At 56.7% G+C, this 23,258-nt stretch overlaps 1 protein-coding gene across 1 annotated transcript; it reads left to right on the forward strand.

Annotated features, from left to right (window-relative positions):
• The first annotated feature begins 1,070 nt into the window (after positions 1-1,070).
• SHH (sonic hedgehog signaling molecule) lies at positions 1,071-13,446 on the forward strand. Its single transcript, XM_035254275.3, has 3 exons — positions 1,071-1,711; positions 6,845-7,106; positions 9,678-13,446. The coding sequence occupies exons 1-3, from the start codon at positions 1,403-1,405 to the stop codon at positions 10,538-10,540; spliced, it is 1,434 nt and encodes a 477-aa protein (XP_035110166.2). The 5' UTR covers positions 1,071-1,402; the 3' UTR covers positions 10,541-13,446.
• Positions 13,447-23,258: the final 9,812 nt, after the last annotated feature.

Consider the following 23,258-nt stretch of genomic DNA (forward strand, 5'->3'; position numbering starts at 1 on the left):
TTTAATTAGAACTTTTTGAGACTTTTTTTTCTTTTTCTGCAAGAAGTAAGGTGATTCTGGACTCAAAGATTTCCAACTCCTGGGCATTGTGCCCCCTTTCTAGGAAGCCCCTCATCAACCAGAATACTGTCCCCCTTGGGCTGCAGCCCCTAGGACCTGGCGGCTCCAGTGCCTGAAGACAGTGGTCTGCGGAGCCCCTACATAAGGACAGCTTTGCAAGGAGCCTGAATTCCATATTCAGCTCATCCCTGGCTCTGCACTTCGCTCTAATCGATAGTGGGGGTGGCGTGAGCACAGCTTCGCCCACTCGCCTGCCCCCACCCAATGGCCTCTGCCCACCCAGCGCACACACTGGCCCCCACTCTCTCCTCTGTGCCGGGGTGCATCCCCAGACCTACTGTGCCCATCCACCCGGACGCCCGCAGCTCACTGTACCTGCCCTTGAGCCCCCATCCCATTTGCAGAGCTTAAAAAATGATATATTAATTGATGCACAATGAAAGAGCAGCATTTTTACGTTTTTCTAAGGCACTGAAAGCGTTTCAAATAGCAGCGCTTTACGTTACGGTCACTCATGATTATGCCTGGTCTGTGGGAAGGGGCTGACTCCTGTTTCTTCAGAATGCGGGGAGACCCAGCCTGCACGATCAAGTCTCTGGGGAAGAAACATTAAATAACAGCTGGGCAGCTGGCCCCTCAAATGTGTGAGCGACTGTGTGCTTGATGACTGAGGTTTGGGGGGCTCAACTGTCCTTTAAAAACTTAAGTTGGTTTTTACTGAAGCACCTACCATTCCAGGGCGAGCCAGGGGGAAACACGAGGACGCACACAAAGCCGGAGTAGCTGCTGTTAGCCCGAGACCTGCACTCCTCCCTCCCGACCACCTTTATCTTAGGAAAGATTTTTTTTTTTTAACTCGAAGCCTTCAGGTGAAAATAAAGCAACAGCAGCAACAGAAAAAAAAAATGTAGTCTTCTTCAGGGTTAACATCAGAAGACAAGCTTGTGCGGCTCTGGCCAATCAGATGCGCCCCTGGCAGCTATAATATAGTGCTAAAGGCAGCCTCTCTCACAAGCTCTCCAGGCTTGCTACCATTTAAAATCAGACTCTTTTTGTCTTTTGATTGCTGTCTCGCGACCCAACTCCGATGTGTTCCGTTATCAGCGGCCGGCAGCCTGCCATTCCAAGCCCTGTCTGGGTGGGGAGCGGTGGAGAGTCCCCCGCAGCCGCGGCGGGCAAGGTTATATAGGAAGAGAAAGCGCGAGGCAGCCAGCGGGAGAGCGAGCGAGAGGGCGAGCCTGAGCGAGGAAGGGAGAGCGCAAGAGAGAGCGCACAGGCACACACCCGCCGCGCGCACTCGCGCACGGACCCGCTCGGGGACAGCTCGGAAGTCATCAGTTCCATGGGCGAGATGCTGCTGCCGGCGAGATGTCTGCTGCTAGTCGTCGTCTCCTCGCTGCTGGTGTGCTCCGGGCTGGCGTGCGGACCCGGCAGGGGGTTCGGAAAGAGGCGGCACCCCAAAAAGCTGACCCCTTTATCCTACAAGCAGTTTATCCCCAACGTGGCCGAGAAGACCCTCGGCGCCAGCGGAAGGTATGAAGGGAAGATCTCCAGAAACTCGGAGCGATTTAAGGAACTCACTCCCAATTACAACCCCGACATTATATTTAAGGATGAGGAAAACACCGGAGCGGACAGGCTGATGACTCAGGTAGGACCCAGCGCGGGCGGAGTGTGCGGCTTTCCAGGGGGTCGCGAGGCGCCGAGCACTTCCAGACTTACTCTGTTTGCTCTCCGGCCAGAAACGAAGGTGATTTCACCGGCTCCTTCCCCACCCACCTGCCCTCCCCCTCATCTCTTCCTCTTCCTGGAGGAGAATGGAGGTCAAGGGTCCCGCTGGAGAAGTTTAGGGTGTGGTGGGGTGAGGACAGGAACAGACGTTGTCCATTACGGCCCTGATTTGACGCGTCTTGTTACAGTGGCCTTCCCCATCCGACCTCTGCCCTGGCTTGTAACTTGGGGAGACCTTCACTTTGTGGGTGTCGGCCCTTTCCAAGTCAGGAGTGGACACGGAAGAATAGGGTGGGAATCCCCCTCCCACGAACATGAAGTGGCCTCCGGACACTGTAGGAACCTAGCCTTGGGCGCAGAGCCCCCAGGTTTCCCATGGCCTCTGTGGGTTTCTTTCCCACGACTACCCCCACCCCACACCTTCCCACCAAAGAATTCTCAACTGGAAAAGCCAGGAGGCGGTTCTGACAAAAGGCAGGGGCTCCAGAGGCGACTCCGCCCGTCCCTGGGTCCCCGGCTGTATCGCAGAGCTGCCTTTGCGACTACATGTCCACAATTGTGTCCATCAGAGTGTGAATGTATTGATATTTCTTTAAGGATGCTCCCGAGCTCGAGGTACCTTAGGGGAGGGACTTAGAACTTATTGGCACTGCATCTCTTTAGTTTTCAACCTGCTTGCATAAGAATTAAGAGGAATAAATATTAGTGAGGGGGGAGGGGAAGCTAAGCAAAATATGAATTCTTCTCTCCCTCCCCACCTCCTTTGAGACTTCTGCGCTGCCAATCTCCCAGCCAATTCTAGACTTTCTGAAACTCCATGCACGTATAACTGAAGCCAGAAATGGGTTTCCTGGCAAATATAGGTCAACATCCTTTTTATTGCCCTATTAAAATATTCAAGTCCTACCTTTAGGGCTAGGTGCGCACAGTGGCTGATGGAGTGGCCTGGTGGGGCGCGAGTGCAGGGGGAGGGTAGGGACGGCGAGAGAGGAGCTACCTCCTGGCCCCCTGCTTCTCGACCAGAGTCCTAGGCTTGCCTGGGGCCGAGAAAGGCGCGGCGCAGGCAGGGTAGCCGGCTCCAGCTGTCAGAAAGGAGAGGAATGGGAATTGGTTCTGATTTCCTTGCTCTCCCTCATCTGCTCCCGACCACCTTAAATCTGGACCGCGACTGTGGACGCGCGCGCCTTTGCCAGAGAGCAGCGCGATCCACAATTAACTCTGCACGGGCCACTGGGTGCCCGGTGCGTGTAGCTGGCTGGAGGGAGTTCTCCGACTAGCCCGGGGCGCCCATCCTCTCCTCACCCTCACTGCTCGCTGAGGAGGGGCCTTGCCCGGGTCCCCTTGGAACCCGAGAGGAGAGTGGCGCTGCAGAGAAAGCGGCGCGGGCGTGGGCACCCGAGGTCCCAGAGCCAGAGTGGGTCAGCTTCTTCCCCGGTCTGCAGGAGGCCAATGCCGCAGAGGGTGTCCTGGGCTCGCAGCCCTCCCCAGGGTTCGGGCCTTGCAGCACTGCTGCGAAACTGCAGCGCGCAGAACCGCGCAGCGAGGCAGACGCTTGCAGCCCCACTTACTCCAGGGTTATCGATCCCCCGCGGCTAGGGTTTCAGTGGGCGCGGGGCTGAGCTGGAGCCGCCGTGCTCTGCCGCTCCACGCGCTGGAGCGCAAGCACCGCAGGAGCTAATAGCAGCGCTGGGCTCGAGGAAGTGACCACGGCGGCGCGGCAGGGGCGCGGAGATGGGGGCGCCCGTGCAGGGGCCGGGGCACAGCGCGGACTCTGTCAGCCTGCCCTGGGCCGCGCCCCCGCTTCGCAGTCCGCCGCCTGCCTGGCCTCTGAGCCTCCACGTCCCAGCCAGAGCCCCCAGCCCAGGGGTCTCCCACCACCCCCGTCCGCCCTGCCGGGGACGCGGGACCCAGCGGTCCCGCGCCCGGCCACTCTCGCCGCGGCGCGCACTGGCAGCATTTGAACTTCTGACCTTCTGTCAACTTCCCTCAGACGAAAGAAACGAAAACAAATACTTTTTTCCTTGGGCAGTGGCTATTCCCGTTCCCAACACAAAAGAAGGGGGAGGGACAGCCCAAGTGGGGGTTGGGTGCGGAGAGCCAGGCCGGGATTCTATCGCAGACCCTACAAAGGTCCCCTAAAACCGAGAGGGGCTTGGGGCTGGCAGTCTGTGAGGCACCCCCTGGTTGATCCCTCCCCTACCTTCCTTCTCCCGACTCCAGGAGTTAAGGGTCGGGGAAGAAGGGATGGGGAAGGCGGAGGCTCGCTTGCTGAGGGCAGGGGCAGGGTGAAGGAGGCGTCCAGGGAGTCCCAGGCTCGCGGGAGGTTTGGGGAGCCTGCTTGGCCGCCCTCATTTTAAATAACCGGCTAGGCTGTGCCCCAGGTGCGCGGCCCTCCCTGTCTCTGGGTCCCTAATGTGACTGCCGCCCAAGTCCCTCAAGCATGGCGAGATCGTCCCCAGTGGAACTTTCAGAGCAGTTCTGGAACGCAGGAGCTGCCGGTTAATATTAACCCGGGAGAGGGAAGCGCAGACAGACACGCTCTCCCCGCGCGGGCCTGGGGTGCCAGGCGAGGGTGCTGGGGGTCAGGGGCTCCAAGGGGGCAGTAGGCCAGAGGGCCGGATCTGAGGCCTGGAGTCGGGGGCCTGAGCCGCCACACTAAATAGATTTCCTGTGCGCTCTGGGGCCGCCGGGAAAGGTGCTCAGGTGTGGGTCTGAGGAGGGGTCTGTTCTTCCGAGGGTGGTGAGAGGACAGTGGAGAGAGGAGCGCTTAAGGCCTGGGGCGTCTTGAAGTTGGGACGCCGCCGCCCCCGCGCTAGGGAAAGCCCGCGGGCTACGGGCGGTGACAACCACCCGCGCGGTTCGCGGATCAGGGAGGTGGGCAGGAGCTCAGGCGTGGGGAACAACTTGGCCTCCGCCGACACAAAGCCCGGCCCCGGCGGCCCAGCTGGGCTTCACGGTGGCTGCACAGAGTCGGGCTTGATTTGCGGCACACGACCCAATGAATTAATAACCGGCCTGGGCTTCCCGGCTTTTCCTGCGACAATCCCGCCCAGCGCGGGAGGAGGAGCGGCCGCCAGCAGAGGCCGCGTGGAGCCGGGACGAGGAGGGCGCGCGGGGTGGGGGTGCCAAATCCCGCCATCCTTGGCCTCCACCCCTCACCCGCACAGCCACCTCCCGTCGCGGCCCAGCTCGACCCGGGTCTCCCAGCCCGGGGTCCTCCATGCCCGCCCAAGTGGCGCAGCTCCGAGAGCTGGGGCCGGGTCCTCCTCACCCTGCCGCCCTCTCCCTGGCTGCCCTCCTGGGAAGCTGTTTAAAGCTTCCTCGGCGCACCCCCCAGGGGAGGGATCTGCGGTGGGGTGGGGGGCGTGCATGGGGGGTCCGTGTGCGTGCTGGTGGTGTGCGCCTGCGCGCACTGGGCCTCACATCACAGATCTAAACTGACCCTGGTTTACTGATTGATTTTCATGTAAAACGCGTTCAATCCTCAAGATGACCTCACTCAAACTCTGCCTTTCCCCGACTTTTTTTTTTAATGCTGGCAGGCCCAGAAACCTGCAGGCACTGACCTGCTCCCAGGGCGGCCCCCAGCCCTGCCCCGCCCCCCGTTGCTGTATGTTTGACTCCACCACCATATTACTGGTTTTTATTGCTGCCAGATACACAGGGCTTTTCCTGTTGCGCAATTTGTCATGTCCCCTGGAAGCGCGGCAGCAGTAGGGCCAGCGTCCTCGCCCCACCCCCTCGAAAGTGTCCCCCCACCCAGCTACGGTGAGGGCCCCAGGTAGGGACTTCCACCCTGACAACCAGACTCCAAGCAGAGCATCCTTCCAGACTGGGAGGCTAGAGGTCAGCCCCGCCCCTGCAGAAGTCACCTTGAAATTGCCCCTCGGCTTCCACTTGGTGCAGCTTCTCAGCGGACGCCACGATTGTCATCGTGCACGTTTCCCCTTTTAAAGCCCGTGTCCCACCAGCAGCAGCATAAACATCCGGGAAGCCAGTCAGTGCCCCCACAAACACACACGGAGTTGATTCAGCTGCTTTCTATCGCATCCTTATCTGAAAGTGACCCAAGAATTACGGGAGAACCCCCACAATCCGAGTCCCAGGTAACCCCGTCTGCGTCTGCCCAGTCAGAGCTTCCTGCCTCCTACCGGGCAGCTTCCGGGGAGCCTCCGCAGGCGGAGGACTAGAGGCCTCAGGCCTCCTGGCTCCCCACCCCCCTCCACCTCCTCAGTTTGCTCTTCAAACTTGCTGGACACCATTCTACGGTGGAGCCAAGAAAATAAGAGGGGAGGAAGGGAACAGGTGAAAGAAAACAAGAAACACAATCAGACCACAGAAGAGCCTGGCAGAAAAGCGTTGGACGCGCAAAAAGAATGTGGCTGTCCAAATAAAGAACGTCGGTCCTGGCCTGCGCTGCAAGCGGGCATTCACCTGGCCGCCATCCACCCGGGCTGCCGCCCACCCCGCAGCCCCGCCAGCGGCTTCTGGCCTCCCCTCTGCCTCGGATAGGGTTAGGGCCGCAGGTAAATAAATGCAAGACCTTCAGTTCTGCAAGTGCACGGTGCATTGTTCTTCATTTCTGGGAACGTGCACTCAGGTCTGCGTCGGGCCTGCTGTGGGGGATTCTTCACAGGGTGCAGGTGGAGAAAGGGCCCCAGGAGGGGGCTGGAAGTGGAGGGCAACTTGGAGGCGGGGCGGGCATCGCTCCGAAGGCGTCTGAAACATGCAGGTCACTTGTTTCCGAGAAACTTCTTGATTTGCTTCTCAGCCCCCACTAGGAGCACCAGCTGTTTCCGGATCTGGAGAAAGGCCCCCAGCTCTGCCCCGAGAGGGCTGCTCCTCCGCGCTCGTCCGCAAATGCTGCCCCTATTCCCTAGCCCAGTGCCGGCTCTTTGCGTGGCTGGGCCGTTGCAAGCCCCTTCTCCTCACCTCTCCGCATGGCCCTGGAGCCTTGAGGGCCCTGGGCAGGGCAGGCTGACGGAGGGGCCGGGAGGGGTGGCGGCCGCCTAGGCTAACGTGTCCATCGGTGGGGGCCCCCTTGTCTTCGCAGAGGTGTAAGGACAAGTTGAACGCCTTGGCCATCTCGGTGATGAACCAGTGGCCAGGAGTGAAACTGCGGGTGACCGAGGGCTGGGACGAGGATGGCCACCACTCAGAGGAGTCTCTGCACTACGAGGGCCGCGCAGTGGACATTACCACGTCCGACCGCGACCGCAGCAAGTACGGCATGCTGGCCCGCCTGGCGGTGGAGGCCGGCTTCGACTGGGTGTACTACGAGTCCAAGGCGCACATCCACTGCTCGGTGAAAGCAGGTAAGCCGGCCCCAGGCTCAGCCTTCTCCACTCCGGCCCCGCAATCCGCCCCACTGAGGGCCATTGGCGGACCCCCGGCCTGATTCCAGGGAAAAAGAAACCTGGAGGTTTCTGAGGGCCAGGAGCGGGGGCGCTGGGCGGCGACGGCGTTTCCGCGGCGGGAACCTGCCCTGTGAGGTGCCAGCCCCTCGAAATCACCCCGATCTTGGAGGCCAGAGGCCAGGGTTCTGCGTGCCCCGAGGTGGGGGCCGTGGCTTCCTGCCCACTTCTGGAGCTCCCCTGCAGGGGGTGGGAGCGTGACTGGGGGAGGGGCGCTAGGCACTTCCTGGCCCTCGCCCTGCGCAGTTAGCCAGGTCTGGGCGAGATCCTTCCCCTCCTTTAAGGCTTAAGAACCAATCGCTCCCACCTGCTATCCTAAGCGCAGGGGGGTTTGTCTTGGCCGGGAGCCCGCGTCCTGGCTGCTCCCTGCCGGGCGCCGGTGGATCCTAAGCCGCCTTCGCTCACTCGCTGAGCCTTTTGGAAGAGGTCTGGTGGGCGGCAGTAAACCCAGGGGTTACCACCTCCTGCGTCTGGAGGCCGCGCGCCTGGAGCCTGCGCTCTTCCTGGGAGCCAGGCTGGGACGCCCTGGGAGGCAGGCAGGCCCCGGAAAGCCGGGCCGAGTCGGCGCGAGGCTGCCTTCCCTGGGCCTGCAACGCCACACGCTGTTGCGGGCGAGGAACAGCCGCGGTGGAGGCGCCACTGCGCGCACGCGAACCTGCGGCCTGGGGCTGTGTGCACCGCGCGCTCCTCCGCCGGCATAAATTGGCACGTTTATCAAAGCCGTTCGCGGTGAATTTCGGGGGAACTCTACCTTCCTCACCCCCCTTTCCAGGTTTCCCTACTTGTCTCCTAATTCCATTTTAATGGCCTCTATCAGTAGGAAAACACATTTAAGGTGTCAAGGCGCACTTGCAGGTAAAGGCAAGAGTGGCTTCTTGTTCCCGCAGAAAGCAAAGGTGCGGAGTGGGGGTAGCGAGGGCCGCGGGGTCAGGTTGGGGCCCGGAGAGCTCCGGGCTGCAGGGAGGCAGGAGAAGGCGGCCCCCGGGTCCCGGGTGCGCCCTCCCGAAACCTCCTCCCGGGCTCCTGCCCGCGGGGTCCCCCTAGTGGGGGTCCCCGGAGGCCTCCTCCCAAGTGAGCAGCGCTAATCCAGCCCCCGGGCCGCGCCCGCCAGGAGCGCAGAGCGGCGCGCCGGAGCCGCTCATTGGGATTCGGCGCACACGGGCGAGGGCGCAGGGCGCGGCGTGTCAAGCCGGGCCGTGCGACTCGACGACTCGGGCTGGCCAGCGCCCGGGGTCGCATTCCGGGGGCTACTGAGGGCCTCCCACCGCCAGCCCCGCACTTCATGCCGGAGAAACCGATGAGAAGATTAAAAACCCCCTGTAATTCCAGCAGGAAGATTCTTTCTGGCAATCTCTATTTGCAAAAAGCATGATCCCGGAGATTGGAATGCAAAGAAGACAGCCCTCCCCGCCCTCCTCCCCGGCCCCCTGCGCTCCGCCCCAACTTCAATTATTGTCCTCGGGACCGTGAGCCTCTGAGAGCGACAGAGGGCTCGAGAAAGCCGGTAGTCAAGGGGCCTTGAGACCCGGCGCTTCCAGAGCTCCGAACAGGCCCCGCCATTTAAAATTCAAATACACATCTTGAGTGCTTGGAAGAGAGGCCTGGCTGTGCAAATAGTGCTTGTGAATTGCACACGGGGGGGTTTGCACCTGAGCAAATAGGGAGGGGGAGGCCCGCGAGCTGGGGAGAGAGTGAGCTGAGAAAAGCAAGGGGAGAAGATGGAAGCGTCCGCTTCCAAGAGTTTCTCCTGTTTATCCCAGAAATCACAATGACAATGCTGGGCCCTTTATTGGATTTTAATTAGAAAATCCACACAAGCCTCGGATTTTCACACCTCGGCCAATCTCTGGAATGTTTGTGCAGTTGCTGCAACTGCTGCGGCTATTTTTCAGTCCCCGCCCCCGCCCCCGCCCCTCCGCAGGCTCACGCCGAGGCGCGCAGGGTGGTGCGGGCAGGCGGGCCCGGGGTTTGCTCCGCGCAGCCCCGGTGCTGAGCGCGCGAGCAGGCGCCGCGCCCCGCGCCGGGGCGGTAGGAAAGGAGGGTGAGCCCGGCGCCCGCGGGCGCTCAAGGAGGCTTCCTGAGGAATCCAAGTGCAGAGCAAACACCCTCTGGACGGATTCGCGGCGAGGCTGGGTGTGTGCGGAGCTGGGGGTGGGGTTGGAGGAAGGCGGAAGGAAGGAGTGTCACCGGCCTCTGCAGGAAACGCCAGCCCACTTCTGTCACCGCCAGCCCAGACTTGGAGAGTGGTTAAGGAATGTGCCTGCGTCGGAATCCTGTCCCAGGGGCGGTGGGGTTGGGGAGGGAGGTCTGTACGGGACCCGCCTGGAATCCTTCGCCCCGCCCAGCCCCGCGTTGTGAGCACCCCTGGCCTAGGCGCACGGGCACCCAGCGTGCGCCCTCCTCCCCGAGACGTGCCTCCCTCTCCGAACTCAATGCCCTGTTCTCTCTTCTCTCCCTTCTTGTCGCCCGCAGAGAACTCGGTGGCGGCCAAATCGGGGGGCTGCTTCCCGGGCTCGGCCACGGTGCACCTGGAGCAGGGCGGCACCAAGCTGGTGAAGGACCTCCGCCCCGGAGACCGCGTGCTGGCGGCGGACGACCAGGGCCGGCTGCTCTACAGCGACTTCCTCACTTTCCTGGACCGCGACGACGGCGCCAAGAAGGTCTTCTACGTGATCGAGACGCGGGAGCCGCGCGAGCGCCTGCTGCTCACCGCCGCGCACCTGCTCTTCGTGGCGCCGCACAATGACTCGGCCGCTGGGGAGTCCGAGTCGTCCTCAGGCGTGGGGCCGCCTCCCGGGGACGCGCTGGGGCGCCGGGCGCTATTTGCCAGCCGCGTGCGCCCGGGCCAGCGCGTATACGTGGTGGCCGAGCGCGATGGGGACCGCCGGCTCCTGCCTGCCGCGGTGCACAGCGTGACCCTGCTCGAGGAGGCCACGGGCGCCTACGCGCCGCTCACGGCCCAGGGCACCATCCTCATCAACCGGGTGCTGGCCTCGTGCTACGCGGTCATCGAAGAGCACGGCTGGGCGCACCGGGCTTTCGCGCCCTTCCGCCTGGCGCACGCGCTCCTGGCTGCACTGGCGCCCGCGCGCACGGACCGCGGCGGAGACCGCGGCGGCGGGGGCGGAGGGGACGGCGGGGACGGCGGGGACGGCGGGGGCGGCGGCGGCGGCGGCGGCCGAGTTCCCCCGCCCGCGCCAGGTGCGGCAGACGATCCGGGCGCGGGGGCCACCGCGGGCATCCACTGGTACTCGCAGCTGCTCTACCAAATAGGCACGTGGCTCCTGGACAGCGAGGCCCTGCACCCCCTGGGCATGGCGGCCAAGTCCAGCTGAAGCCCGGGGCCAGGGGAGGGGCGCGGGAGGGGGCGGGGCGGGGCAGCAACAGCAACGCAAAAAGACGCTCGGAAAAGGCGCACGAACCAGACTGAGTTATAATAATAATAATAAAGTAGGACAGTCCAAAGTAGACGCTAAGGAAACGAGGACCCCGGGAAGTTTTGTTGTTGTGTTTAGTTTGTATTTTTTAATCTTTTGGTTATTGTTTTATTTTGGTTATTTTTCCTCCTCTCCTGGCTATTTATTTGTTTGGTATGAATAGATGTTTTAAATAATATGAACCGGACCTTCAAGAGCCTTAAATAGTTTGTTTCTTGGATAATTTATTATCATGTGAACTGTACTCACAGGGGGAGAGATTATTTTGTGAGGCCAAGCAACCTGCTCAGAGTCTATTTTTCTACACGTCCCTCGCCCCGGCCGTCAGAAAGCTAACTTCCGTCCTCGCCATCCCTCCTTCCATCTCCTGCTTTCAGCAAGTGCAAACTCAAACGTGCTTCATGGGGGTCCACAAATTATATTTTTATACACAGAATTGTAAATTAGATTTTTTGAGAGATCAATACTTAACTGAATGACATTTCATTTTTGAAATAGTGTAAAATATGAAAATATATTATTTTAATTTAACTAGCTTCCGATGTCACAGCCACCTCCTCTGCTGTCTCTGTGGTTTCATATTCCCTTTGTATTCACCATTTTGCCACATTCTTGGAAGCCAAGACTGTTACACACACACACACACACACACACTTTTTTTTGGACAAACTGGAAGAACTCTGTTATTTTTAACTTCAAAGAATTTATTAGAAAATAATATTTTTTAAAAGCGCACACAGCGATGAGCCCATGAGGATGGAGCCTGCAGTTTGTACAGAGAAAAACAAAGGATGTTTTCGCATTAATAAATTGAGAAATAACTGCTGTAAATTTACTAAAATGTATTTTTGAATATTTTGTAATAGTTTTATAGAAATAAAATGTGCCATGCACAGACCGCTTAGTATCTAATAATTAAGAATTCCTGTTGCAGCCCTTTTTCTTTTCTTTTTTGGCTTCTTTGTTTGGGAAACCCAGCGCTGACTGGTGCTCCCAATATTCTATTTAGATGTGTTGCTTATACTGTGAATTCAGACTGACTGACTTAGGCAACCAAAGTAGGCACACAAATCAACTTGTTTCTTCTCATGGCTGGAGAAACCTCAGCTCTGCTTGTATTTACTGTGTGAAGCTCTTCCTACACTCCCAAAGGTTGGGGGTGCCATCTGTGGGGACTGCTGTCCCCCTCACCCCACCCCTTAACTAGCAAAGCCTAATGTGTAAGCCCAGAGGACCTTCTCCTAGGGCTTCTGCATGTGGTTGCTGGGCAGACCCCCTGGCCCAACCCAGTTGGTGCTGTCTCGGATCTGTAGAGAGGAGGCTCATTGTTGCTTTCTGAGGTCCTGTTGTGCCCTTTCCAGAAAGAGTCCCTAGAATTGAGGACCAGATTTGATCTCTGAAGCGCCTGTCCTCTTTTCTTGAGGGTCCCCTTAAATCAGAGTGGCAAGCCTACCGTGGCATGGGCCAGCTGCTAGAATGGCGGGCTTGCTATTGAGGCCCTTGGGCTATGCTGGTTGTCTGTCTGACGAGATCAGGCATGGGCTGTGAGCCCTGCTGAGTGGGCATGATGCTGTGGGCTCTGGGTTGGGAAAGGTCCTTCTGTGAGCCCTGTTGAGTGGGCCCGCTGCTGTGGGTGCCAGGTTGGGGAAGGCCTTCCATGGTTCCTGCCACCTCGGAGGTTTGGCTGAGAGGGTCTCTGCCCTTGGCTGTTGTCAGGGTCCTCGGTGGGGGACTCCTGCCAGTTCTTTGGCTTACGGAAGGTATCTGTCATGCTTTGTGCTTTGGGCCGAAGTATCTGAGCAGGCTGGGCTTTGGAAGAGTGAAGCTGCGTGAGTGGGGGCCTCTAACAGATGGACCTGTGAGGAAGGTGGTCCAGGTTTAGGGGGCAGGGGTGAACAGACCAGCCTGACCTGGCCTGGGCTGGCTCCCGAGTCTGGGGCCCGTCCCTGAGGAGTTGCTTTGCAGAGGGTCTCGCCTTGAGTGGCCTTCCCGAAAGGCTGCGTGCCCCGGTGGATGGCACAGGGCCTCTGCCAGCCTCCCCAGGGCCAGGCCTTCTGCGCAGGAGCAGTCCTCAGCCTTTTTCCGTAAAAGACTTTTCTTTGGTCTCCTAGGTGGTCAGCAGGTTCCAGGCTGGTGTTTACAGTCTCTCGGGGGGTGGGGGGAGTGTGTCTATTCTTTTGACAGTTCAGTCTGATTCCAAGTTAGTCCAAAGTGAGCCAGAAGCACTGGGCGAAGCTCTGGCTGTGTTGACAGACCTGCCAACTTGGCCGCGCAGCCCCAGCGGATGGAGGGAACTCGGGCATTGGCCAAGCCCCAAGGTGCTCAGGCCATGGCACAGCTCTGCTGGTGACCAGGGCACCTTGGAGCAGAGCTTCACCCAGATGGGAAATCCAGACTCCTGGGTGGCACTCCATCCTGACAGGCCCGGTGGCAGAGTCTCCAAGCGGCTGAGTGCTGTCCCCAGGCCTCCTGGTCCATCTTCCTAAGACCCATTCACTGCTTTATATTTAAAATTCTCTTTCTCGCAGGCAAGGAAAGGAAACCGCTGCTTAGAGAAACTAGGTACAGGGCCCAGTCCCGCCAGGACGCGGTGCCAACTTCTCATTCAGGATTGATGAGCCAAGAGTTTGTGCAAAATGTGCGCATGGTGGTTGCTGCCAGCCTCCCTCATGACTAAATGCATATCTATTCCTGTCAAAACGTGTATCAGAATGTACTTGAAACTGTTATCTTTGTGCTCTATGGTTTGAATAATTAAAGAAATTACAGAGGCTCTCTGCAGTGTCTGTTATGTGGTAGAACCCTGCTCCCCGGCTGTCGTCTGTGTTTCTCATCGTCTTCCACGAGGTAGTGCTGGAATCAGGAAGGAAATTCTCATTGAGTGTAGTCTCCAGTCTCTCAATGGGGGGGCTGGCCAGGCTTTGGGAATTTTTACTGGTGCAGTAAGGCAAGCTCGTGATCTGCTGTCTGAGGGATCTGGCGATCAGCCTCACATCCACATGGGAAATATGGGCAGACATGCAGAGAATGCTGGTCAGTTGCAAGATTTGTCGAGAAAGCAGCAGCTTGTCTGCCAGGGAGGCGGGCGGGCCTGGGGGAGCCCAGCTCTTCCTTGGTGGTACAGGCTCCATCCTTCTGGATGATGATCCACCCCAGAAGGCTGAGAAGCCCAAGAAGTGGCTTCCGTATGACTTCTTACAAACAAGTCACAGAACCCTTCACATGCTCTGTGGATTCCTGGCACTCCCTGGGATTTATGTTCCAGGACAGGGCTGGGCAAATTTTGGCCTCTGGGACAATTCTGGCCTATTTTCACACAGACCCTGAACTGAGACTGTTTCTTACATTTTTAAAATGTTAAAAAACAAAAAATCCAAAGAAGACTGCTATTCCCTGACATGTGACAATTACATGAAACTCACATTTCAGTGTCCATTCATAAAGTTTTATTGAAACACCACTCACTCACATGTTGCCTAGAGTAGCCTCCCCGCTAGTCCAAAGGAAAGCAGCAGAAACCACCCAGCCAATACAGCCTGATATTTACTCTCTGGCTCTCTGCCAAAGCTTGCCAACCCTCTTTCTAGGATTTTGGATGGAAATCAAGCTTGGCGCTTCGGGCTGGGGGCTGAGGACAGGAGCTGGGACACGCAGGCCTGTCTCACATCACAGTGTATTTTTCAGTTACAATTGTCCACTCACTCCTGCTTCTTCCTTGAGCACCATGGTGGGCCTCAGGAGGCTGACAAGTCCGTGAAGACCCCGTAGGCAGCCACGTCTGCCCGGTAGGGCAACAGCAGTCTTCGACGCGGATCAGTGTGAGCTGAACTGCCAGGCACACCCGGTGCAGGAAAGGCAGGGCCCAGACACAGGGCCCGCCGAGTCCCCAGAACCCTCAGCAGAAGCCGCATGGTGTGTGCACATCACCCCAGAGTGAGGAAACAGGAAGTCTGGATCTGGAGATGACTTGCTTTTCTGTTTTGGCTGAGCTTGATTTTCTCGAATTAAGAAAAATTAATTAGTACTTCACATTGTACTCCATAAACAAGTGCTGGATTATTTAGCAGCGCTGGATATGAACAATAGCAGGGATGGAGGGTGCGTTTCAGCCGCTGTCTTCGGTTTTCAAGATGAGGGCAGCTGTGTTTTCAGATGGGGAAAGAGGTTTAAACAAGAGGGTTGAAATATTGAAAATCTGAAGCTATAGCAGAAGAGAGATTATGCCAGGAATCAAAGGAAAAAAACTCTCCCCGACACAGAATTGATTCCTGATGAATCCTCCATCCCACGTGAGGGCCCAAGCGTCTGCTTCCAGGCGAAGTGGACACCAAGGCCAGTCCCACTCCAGAACGTTCCTTCCTCCAGATCTGAGGTTAGCCTAACGATTCGCTTCAGAACCCTGCAGCCTAAAGACAGCAGAACGCACCCACTGCCTCTGCCACCACCCGTGTCTGTTCAGCCCACGGCTCTCCGAATCCCAGCTGAAGGCCTCTGGCCAGAAGGCCGTGGCTGTGGTGGCCTCTCCCTGCACCTCCATGCTCTCCCGGAATGGCAGGGTGCTGGGTGCAGGTGGCGCCTGCCATCGGACCTGCGCCTGGCTTCCTCTCCAGAAGTGTCCTGAGGGTGTGGGGAGCCAGGGTCCCAGGGCTGGGGGCAGCCTTGGCTGGAGGGAGCCGTGGACTTGGCGCCCAGGGCTGCGGGAAACCGGGCCGGAGGGAGCCGTCCCCGCGCCGCCTGGTGGAGTCCGGGCGCCCTCTGGTGTTCGCTCCGGGGAAAGGCAGGCGGGGCCGCGGGGCCGTGTCCAGCGGAGCGCTGCGCCCAGGTATGACCGCTCAGGTGAGCCGGAGAGATTCCCGCGCCAGAGTTCCTTCAACCCGAGGGCAGATGACCACAGGCCACCTCCACCCACGGGAGGGCGAGGAGGGACAGCGAGCTGAGAGCCGGGGAGTCAGTTCAGCCTCGGGGCACTGGGCCTGCCGGGAGAGGCCGTCCTGGGTCCGGGGACCCGCAGGTACGCTCAGCCAAAGACACGGAGGAAGGGGCGTGAGAGATGCCAGGGCATGGCGCTGGCCTCAGCGCAGGGGAGGAAAGAACTCGGGAAGTCTACCAATCAGGAAGCGCACTGGCTGAGGGCAGAGGGCAAAGACCACCTCCGACATCTGACCCTGAGAGCGAAGTCGTCCCCGGACACCTCCTCCTGTCGCCACGACCGACGCTCTCCCTGTGCAGATGGGAGAGGGGGTCTGAGAGGGGCGCGCAGGGTCCCACCCATCCACCGCAGCAGCCCCCTCGCTCCCGCGCGCCTTCTCTGCCTCCAGAAGCCGAGTCTCAGGCTAAACTCGCAGCAGTGCCCAGGCGGGGAAGGCGAGGGCTGGCACCCGGGCCGCGGAGGAGGGGACGGGACGGCCAGGCCGAGGGGCGCCGGCCCCGGACACAGGTGCGCTGAGAGAAATGGACGGGTGGTGTCCTCTGGTCGTCGAAGCCTGGGTGGAACGCGTTCTAGAAAATACGAGAACCTGGGGGAAGAGATGGAGCGTTTCTGCTGACCCTAAGGAACCCTCTTCCAGAGTCCAGGCTGAGGAAACGAAGGCCGCTCCACCCCAAGCAAGTGCTCGGGCGCAGCCCAGGCCGGTGGCCACGCAGGGCCACTCAGGAGGACCCCAGGCCCAGGCAAGGCGGGAGGCCCTCCCAGCGCCACAGACCGCCCCACTCTCAGGGCCGTGACCGGCTGCCGCCGGCATGCCCTTGAGCTTGGGTATGAAAAACCACCTCTTTCAGCTTTATCTCCTTTGTCACAAAAAAAAGTTTCAGAAATAAAAAATCGACCGGAAGAATGTTTATAGCATGTCCAGAATCCGGGTCAGGCTGCATGTGCAGTAACCCCGCGGGACGGCTGGCCACACACACCAGGCACACCTTCCACCAGTACCCGCGTGCGTGTGCACACTGAAGCCAGAGTTCGCAGAAAATGTGTCCCCCGCACCTGCAGCGCTGCCTGTTTGCCCAAGCCGGCCACTCACTGATTTCAGGACTCTCGAGTGGGTTGCAGGAGCAGTTTTAAAGTCCCAGCTCTGTGTCCAGGGCCACCTCAAGAATGAAATAAGAGAGTGGTGAGGGATCCCCTGCCCTGGACGCCTTCCTTGGGGAGCCCTGCCCTAGACACCCAGCCAGCCAGGCAGAGCCGGGCAGAGGCGCAGCCTACCCTTCCAGGGCAGGTGAGCCACAAGCATCTCTCCCAAGACCTCTCAGTGAATGTGCCAGCCCTGCCAACCTCGCCTCTGGGCATAGCTCACTCTCTCTCTTTTAGACACCGGAACCTTCCTTGCTCCACGGGGAGGGCTGTGAGCATACCCAAGGCTGGGGCTTCAGGAGGCAGGAAATGTGGCAAAAGAAGAAAGGAAGGTGAGTCCCGGGGCTGAGACCCAAAAGGGGAAAGACCTCAGGAGAAGAGGAAAGAGAAGGAAAGGGAAGTGGCTGAGATGTGCCCAGGACTCCGAGAGGAGGGTTGGAAGAATGCTGCCCAAAGGACCGACGTCACCAAAACAAGATTTCACTGCTTGAAATCATCAGGCAATTGTTACATCTGTGGGAAAAACAAATGAATGTACAAAGCTCCCAGGCAATGCCTCAAATGGTCCAAGGCAGAGACAGATGCAGCCCAGAGGGATCTCAGCTGTTGCTGAGATGAAGCATTGCCTAGAACTAGGCAGCACACCAACAGGTGGTGGGATTTCAGTAACTTTCTTTCTTTCTTTGTTTATATAGACAGAGTCTTGCTCTGTGGCCCAGGCTGGAGTGCAGTGGTGTGATCTCAGCTCACTGCAGCCTCCGCTTCCTGGGTTCAAGTGATTCTCCTGCCTCAGCTTCCCAGATAACTGAGATTACAGGTGCCCACCACTACACCCAGCTAATTTTTGTGTTTTTAGTAGAGATGGGGTTTCACCATGTTGGTCAGGCGGGTCTCAAACTCCTGACCTCAGGTGATCTGCCCACCTTGGCCTCCCAACGTGCTGGGATTACAGGTGTGAGGCGCTGCACCCAGTCGGATTTCAGTAACTTTAAAAAATACACGTAGATTTCTTCTATTTGCTATATTTTCCTAGTTCAATATAAGAAGCACACTTCTAGAACACATGACAGTGAACTAATTTAAAAATGCACAGACCCAGGGTCCTATCCAAAGCATCCCGGGCCACTGTGGGTCTCTGGTCCTACCCATACCCCCTCCTGAGCCCTCCCTCTCTCACAGGCTGAGGCCCAGGCAGCCTCAGTGAACACCACACAGGACAAGGGCAGGGAGGCAGCCGTGAGGGGGTCTCAGCCACCTGCTGAGCATGAGCGGCAGAATGCCTACTGGCAACAGGCCCAACCCCCGCACCTCCTCCCAGTTCTGTAATTTAACCCCATGTGACCCCCCCCCACACACGCTGGGGCCACAGGCAGGGCAGGGGGCAGCCCTAAGTCCCCCAGACCCCCGCAGAAGCCCAGGCTGTCCCCGAACACTGCAGCAGCCAGTGACCCTCCAGGCTGGCGAGCAAAGCTATTTATAGGCAGAGTGCTGGTGTCAGTCCTCAAAGACTAGGTGTTCAGTCAAAAAAGACCCTTTTTAGGTCAGGAAAATGAGTTTAAAAATACTGCTGTCTGCAAGTGTGCCAGACAGAGGGTGGAGGCTTTGTCTTGAGCACCGAGCAGGGGGCAGGGGTGGCTTTCTCCAGCAGAGCCTGCTGGACCAGGGCAGGCCTGCCTACCTCCCACACCTGCTCCAGCCCCTGGCTGGGCACACCCAGCGGCTCTCCCTGTCATGTCGTGTCCCCTTGTCCAGCCCTATGAGCCTCTGGGATGGGTTTTCACCACTGCCCCTCCAGCCCCTTCTGTAGCCTGTGACCTTGGCCCCCACCAAGGAGCAGTTGGGGGCCCTGGGGCCTCCCAAGAGAGACTGGGCTCTGGCCACTCTCTGTCCATGCCACAGAGACACAGAGACACAGATCTGCTGGCTGCCACTGGGGCCACCAGGGTGTCCAAGGGGATGGCTGTGTATGAGTGTGTGTGAACGTGTCCGTGTATGAGTGTGTTTGTGTGTGTGTCTGCATGCATGCGTGTTTGTGCATGTCTGAATGTGTGTCTGCATGAGTGGCATGTGGTGTATATGAGTGTGTATGAGTGTGAATGTGCATATGTCTATATGAGTGCGTGAATGGTGCATGTCTGAGTGTGAATGTGCATGTGTGCATGAGTGTGTCTGAGTGAATGTGCATGTGTGCCTGTGCATGTGTGAATGTGTGAATACATATATATGTATGAGTGAGTGTGCATGCCTGTGTATGCGTGCCTGTGAATGTGCATGTGTCTATGAGTGTGCATGTTAAGGTGCATGTGTGTGTGAATGTGCACGTATGTGGATGTGCATGTGTGCATTTGTGTGTCTTTGGATGTGCGTGTGTGTGCATGTGTGAACGTGCACGTGTGGATGTGCATGTGTGTGTGTGCATGAGTGTGTCTGAGTGTCTATGAATGTGCACGCCCATGCACGAGTGCGTTGAGAGAGGCAGAGGGGCAGGGGATGAGGCATGAGGTGGAAGGGAGACTTGGCTCTTCACTGAAGGGCTGGGCACTGTTTTCAGGGCCAGACTCCCACTGGGTTGGAATTCGGGTTCCCGACCACACCTCATTTCAGGGGCACCTAGAACAGTGAGTGGGAGCGCGCCAGCCTGGAACATAAATCCTCTAGCCCAGGGGAGAACATTCAAGGCACCGCTGGAACCCCAAATCCCTCTGTGAGACGAGGGCAGGGCTCCTGGGACAGGAGCCTGTGGGCTGGGTGTGGACACTCCTCCAGGGCAGGAGGCAAGGTGGGAGCTCGGGTGAACTGTGCCCCTTAGCTCCAGCGGGAGTGTCGGAGGACACGGGCCATGAAGAGAAGGGGGCTCATGGAGAGAGCGAGAGCGGGGCCACAGAGACACAGAGAGAGAGAGAGAGAGAGCACATGAGGGCAGGGCCACGGGGAGGGGCCACGGGGGGCCACGGAGAGAGGGAGGATTGCGGAGAGAGGGAGAGAGAGCTGCCGGCCTTCCTCAGTGGCTCAGTCACGGTGGAGCCCGTCTGTGAAGGAACTTCTGCTTCCAGCCGGCCCTATTCCAGGGGCCCCTTCTTCCCTGAACGTTCCTAGGGTCCCAGGAGGAGGGGCGCCTTCCACAGGAGTCGCTCAGGCCTGGACCCCTCCCGTCCCGTCGCGGATGGAAGCAACATTGATTCCAGCCACTTCGCCTTTCACTGCTGGTTGGGGCTGCCCGCGTCTCCTCGGGTCACAGGCATGGCAAGACCGTGGTCAGGAGCGCCCGACAGATGAGCGCGGGGCCCCGCGGTCCGGAGAAGGGGTGCGGGGCGGGGGCGCGGTGGCCCGGCCTCCCTTAGCGGCTGGCTCCGGGGGCCTGTCCCTGCGCTGCCTTCCAGGACCCTGGGGGATCCAGAAGGCCGGGCGCCCTGCTTGGAGAGGCTGGTGCGGACGCGGGGCGCCTCGGGGCTCACATTGGGGCAGGGGTAGAAGGACCCCCTGACCGGATCAGCTCCGCAAAACAACAACAACAAAAACGGAGAATCGCCCACATCCTGAAAGGCTGATGCAGCCCCCAAAGCTTGGCCACCCGGAAGGCCTTCTGGGGTCCTCGGTCAGTGTAATAACCCTCCACAAATGAGGGCTTCAAGACAGCGAATTCACTGCCCATTGCTTTTGTGTCTTCATACAACTTTTCTTCTTTTTTTGAGACAAGGTGTCACTGTCACCCAGGCTGGAGTGCAGTGGCAAGATCTCGGCTCATTGCGACCTCCGCCTCCCCAGTTCAAGCCATCCTCCCACCTCAGCCTTCCAAGTAGCTGGGATTACAGCTGCCTGCCACCACACCCGGCTATTTTTTTTTTTTTTAACTAGAGATGGGGTTTCTCCACATTGACCAAGCTGATCTCAAACTCCACACCTCAAGTGATCCGCCCGCCTTTGCCCCCCAAAGGGCTGGGATTACAGGCGTGAGCCATGGTGCCCGGCCTCACTGTGCTTCTTAGTGTAGTCTTTGGTTCACTAGTATTTTATTTAGATTTTTTTCATCAATATTCATAATCAGTTGGTCATCTTTTTTGTGCCATGTCTTCCAGGTTTAGATATAAATAAAAACATTTGCTTCATTAAAAAGATGTGGCAATTTTCTCTCATTTTAAATGCGTTGAAACCACATATGCAGCATGAGTCCTATCCGATCTCTAAACACTGGGCAGAAATCCTCTGTAACATGCGGGCCTTTATGTGTTTCTAATTTTTTGATCATTGTTTTTTTGTTTTTTTTTTAACCTACAGACCAATTTTTATTCATAAACACAGCTGTAAAAAATCTTTTTAATTGCACTTTAGGTTCTGGGGTACATGTGCAGATCATGCAGGACTGTTGCATAGGTACATACATGGCAATGTGGTTTGCTGCCTCCATCCCCCCATCACCTACATCTGGCATTTCTCCCTATGTTATCCCTCCCCAACCTCCCTGACCCACCCCCTGCTGTCCCTCCCTTGGCACCCCCCGACAGACCCCAGTGTGTGATGCTCCCCTCCCTGTGTTCATGTGTTCTCACTGTTCAACACCCGCCTATGAGTGAGAACATGCAGTGTTTGATTTTCTGTTCTCATGTCCGTTTGCTGAGAACTACGGTTTCCAGATTCATCCATGTCCCTACAAAGTACACAAACTCATCATTTTTTATGGCTGCATAGTATACCATGGTGTATATGTGCCACATTTTCCTTGTCCAGTCTATTGTTGATGGACATTTGGGTTGGTTCCAGGTCTTTGCTATTGTAAACAGTGCCACCATGAACATACGTGTGCGTGTGTCTTTATAATGGAATGATTTATAATCCTTTGGATATATACCCAGTAATGGGATTAATGGGTCAAATGGAATTTCTATTTCTAGGTCCTTGAGGAATCGCCACTCTGTCTTCCACAATGGTTGAACTAATTTATACTCCCACCAACAGTGTAACAGTGTTCCTATTTCTCCACATCCTCTCCAGCATCTGTTGTCTCCAGATTTTTTAATGATTGCATTCTAACTGGCATGAGATGGCATCTCAATGTAGTTTTGATTTGCATTTCTCTAATGACCAGTGATGATGAGCATTTTTTCATATGTTTGTTGCCCTCATGTATGTCTTCTTTTGAAAAGTGTCTGTTCATGCCCTTCGCCGACTTTTGAATGGGTTTGTTTGTTTTTTTCTTATAAATCTGTTTTAGTTCTTTGTAGATTCTGGATATTAGCCCTTTGTCAGATGGGTAGATTGCAAAATTTTTTTCCCATTCTCTTGGTTGCCAGTTCACTCTAATGATTGTTTCTTTTGCTGTGCAGAAGCTCTGGAGTTTAATTAGGTCCCATTTGTCTATTTTGGCTTTTGGTGTCTTGGTCATGAAGTCCTTGCCTACGCCTATGTCCTGAATGGTTTTGCCTAGGTTTTTCTCTAGGGTTTTTATGGTGTTAGGTCTTATGTTTAAGTCTTTAATCCATCTGGAGTTAATTTTAGTGTAAGGTGTCAGGAAGGGGTCCAATTTCTGCTTTCTGCACATGGCTATCCAGTTTTCCCAACACCATTTATTAAACAGGAAATCCTTTCCCCATTGCTTGTTTTTGTCAGGTTTGTCAAAAGATCAGATAGTTGTAGATGTGTGGCATTGCTTCCAGGGCCTCTGTTCTGTACCACTGGTCTATATCTGTTTTGGTACCAGTACCATGCTGTTTTTATTACTGTAGCCTTGTAGTATTGTTTGAAATCAGGTAGCATGATGCCTCCAGCTTTGTGCGCTTTGCTTAGGATTGTCTTGGCTATATGGGCTCTCTTTTGGTTCCATATGAAGTTTAAGGGTTTTTTTTTTTTTTTCCAGTCCTGTGAAGAAGGTCATTGGTAGCTTGATAGGGATAGCATTGGATCTATAAATTACTTTGGGCAGTATGACCATTTTCACGATATTGATTCTTCCTAACCATGAGCGTGGAATGTTTCTCCATCAGTTTGTGTCCTCTCTTATTTCATTGAGCAGTGGTTTGTAGTTCTCCTTGAAGAGGTCCTTTACATCCTTTGTTAATTGAATTCGTAGGTATTTTATTCTATTTGTAGCAATTGTGAATGGGAGTTCGCTCATGACTTGGCTCTGTTAGTCCATTATTGGTGTATAGAAATGTTTGTGATTTCTGCACATTGATTTTGTATCCTGAGACTTTGCTGAAGTTGCTTATCAGTTTAAGAAGATTTGGGGGTGAGATGATGGGGTCTTCTAAATATACAATCATGTCATCTGCAAATAGAGAAAGTTTGGCTTCCTCCTTTCCTATTTGAATACCCTTTATTTCTTTTTCTTGCCCGATTGCTCTGGCTAGAACTTCCAGTACTACATTGAATAGGAGTGGTGAGAGAGGGCATCCTTGTCTAGTGCCAGATTTCAAAGGAAATGCTTCCAGTTTTTGCCCATTCAGTATGATATTGGCTGTAGGTTTGTCGTAAATAGCTTTTATTGTTTTGAGATATCTTCCTTTGATACCTAGTTTATTGAGACTTTTTAGCATAAAGGGCTGTTGAATT

Source organism: Callithrix jacchus, chromosome 11 (assembly GCF_049354715.1).
Source record: "Callithrix jacchus isolate 240 chromosome 11, calJac240_pri, whole genome shotgun sequence".
In the NCBI taxonomy this organism is placed as follows: domain Eukaryota; kingdom Metazoa; phylum Chordata; class Mammalia; order Primates; family Cebidae; genus Callithrix; species Callithrix jacchus.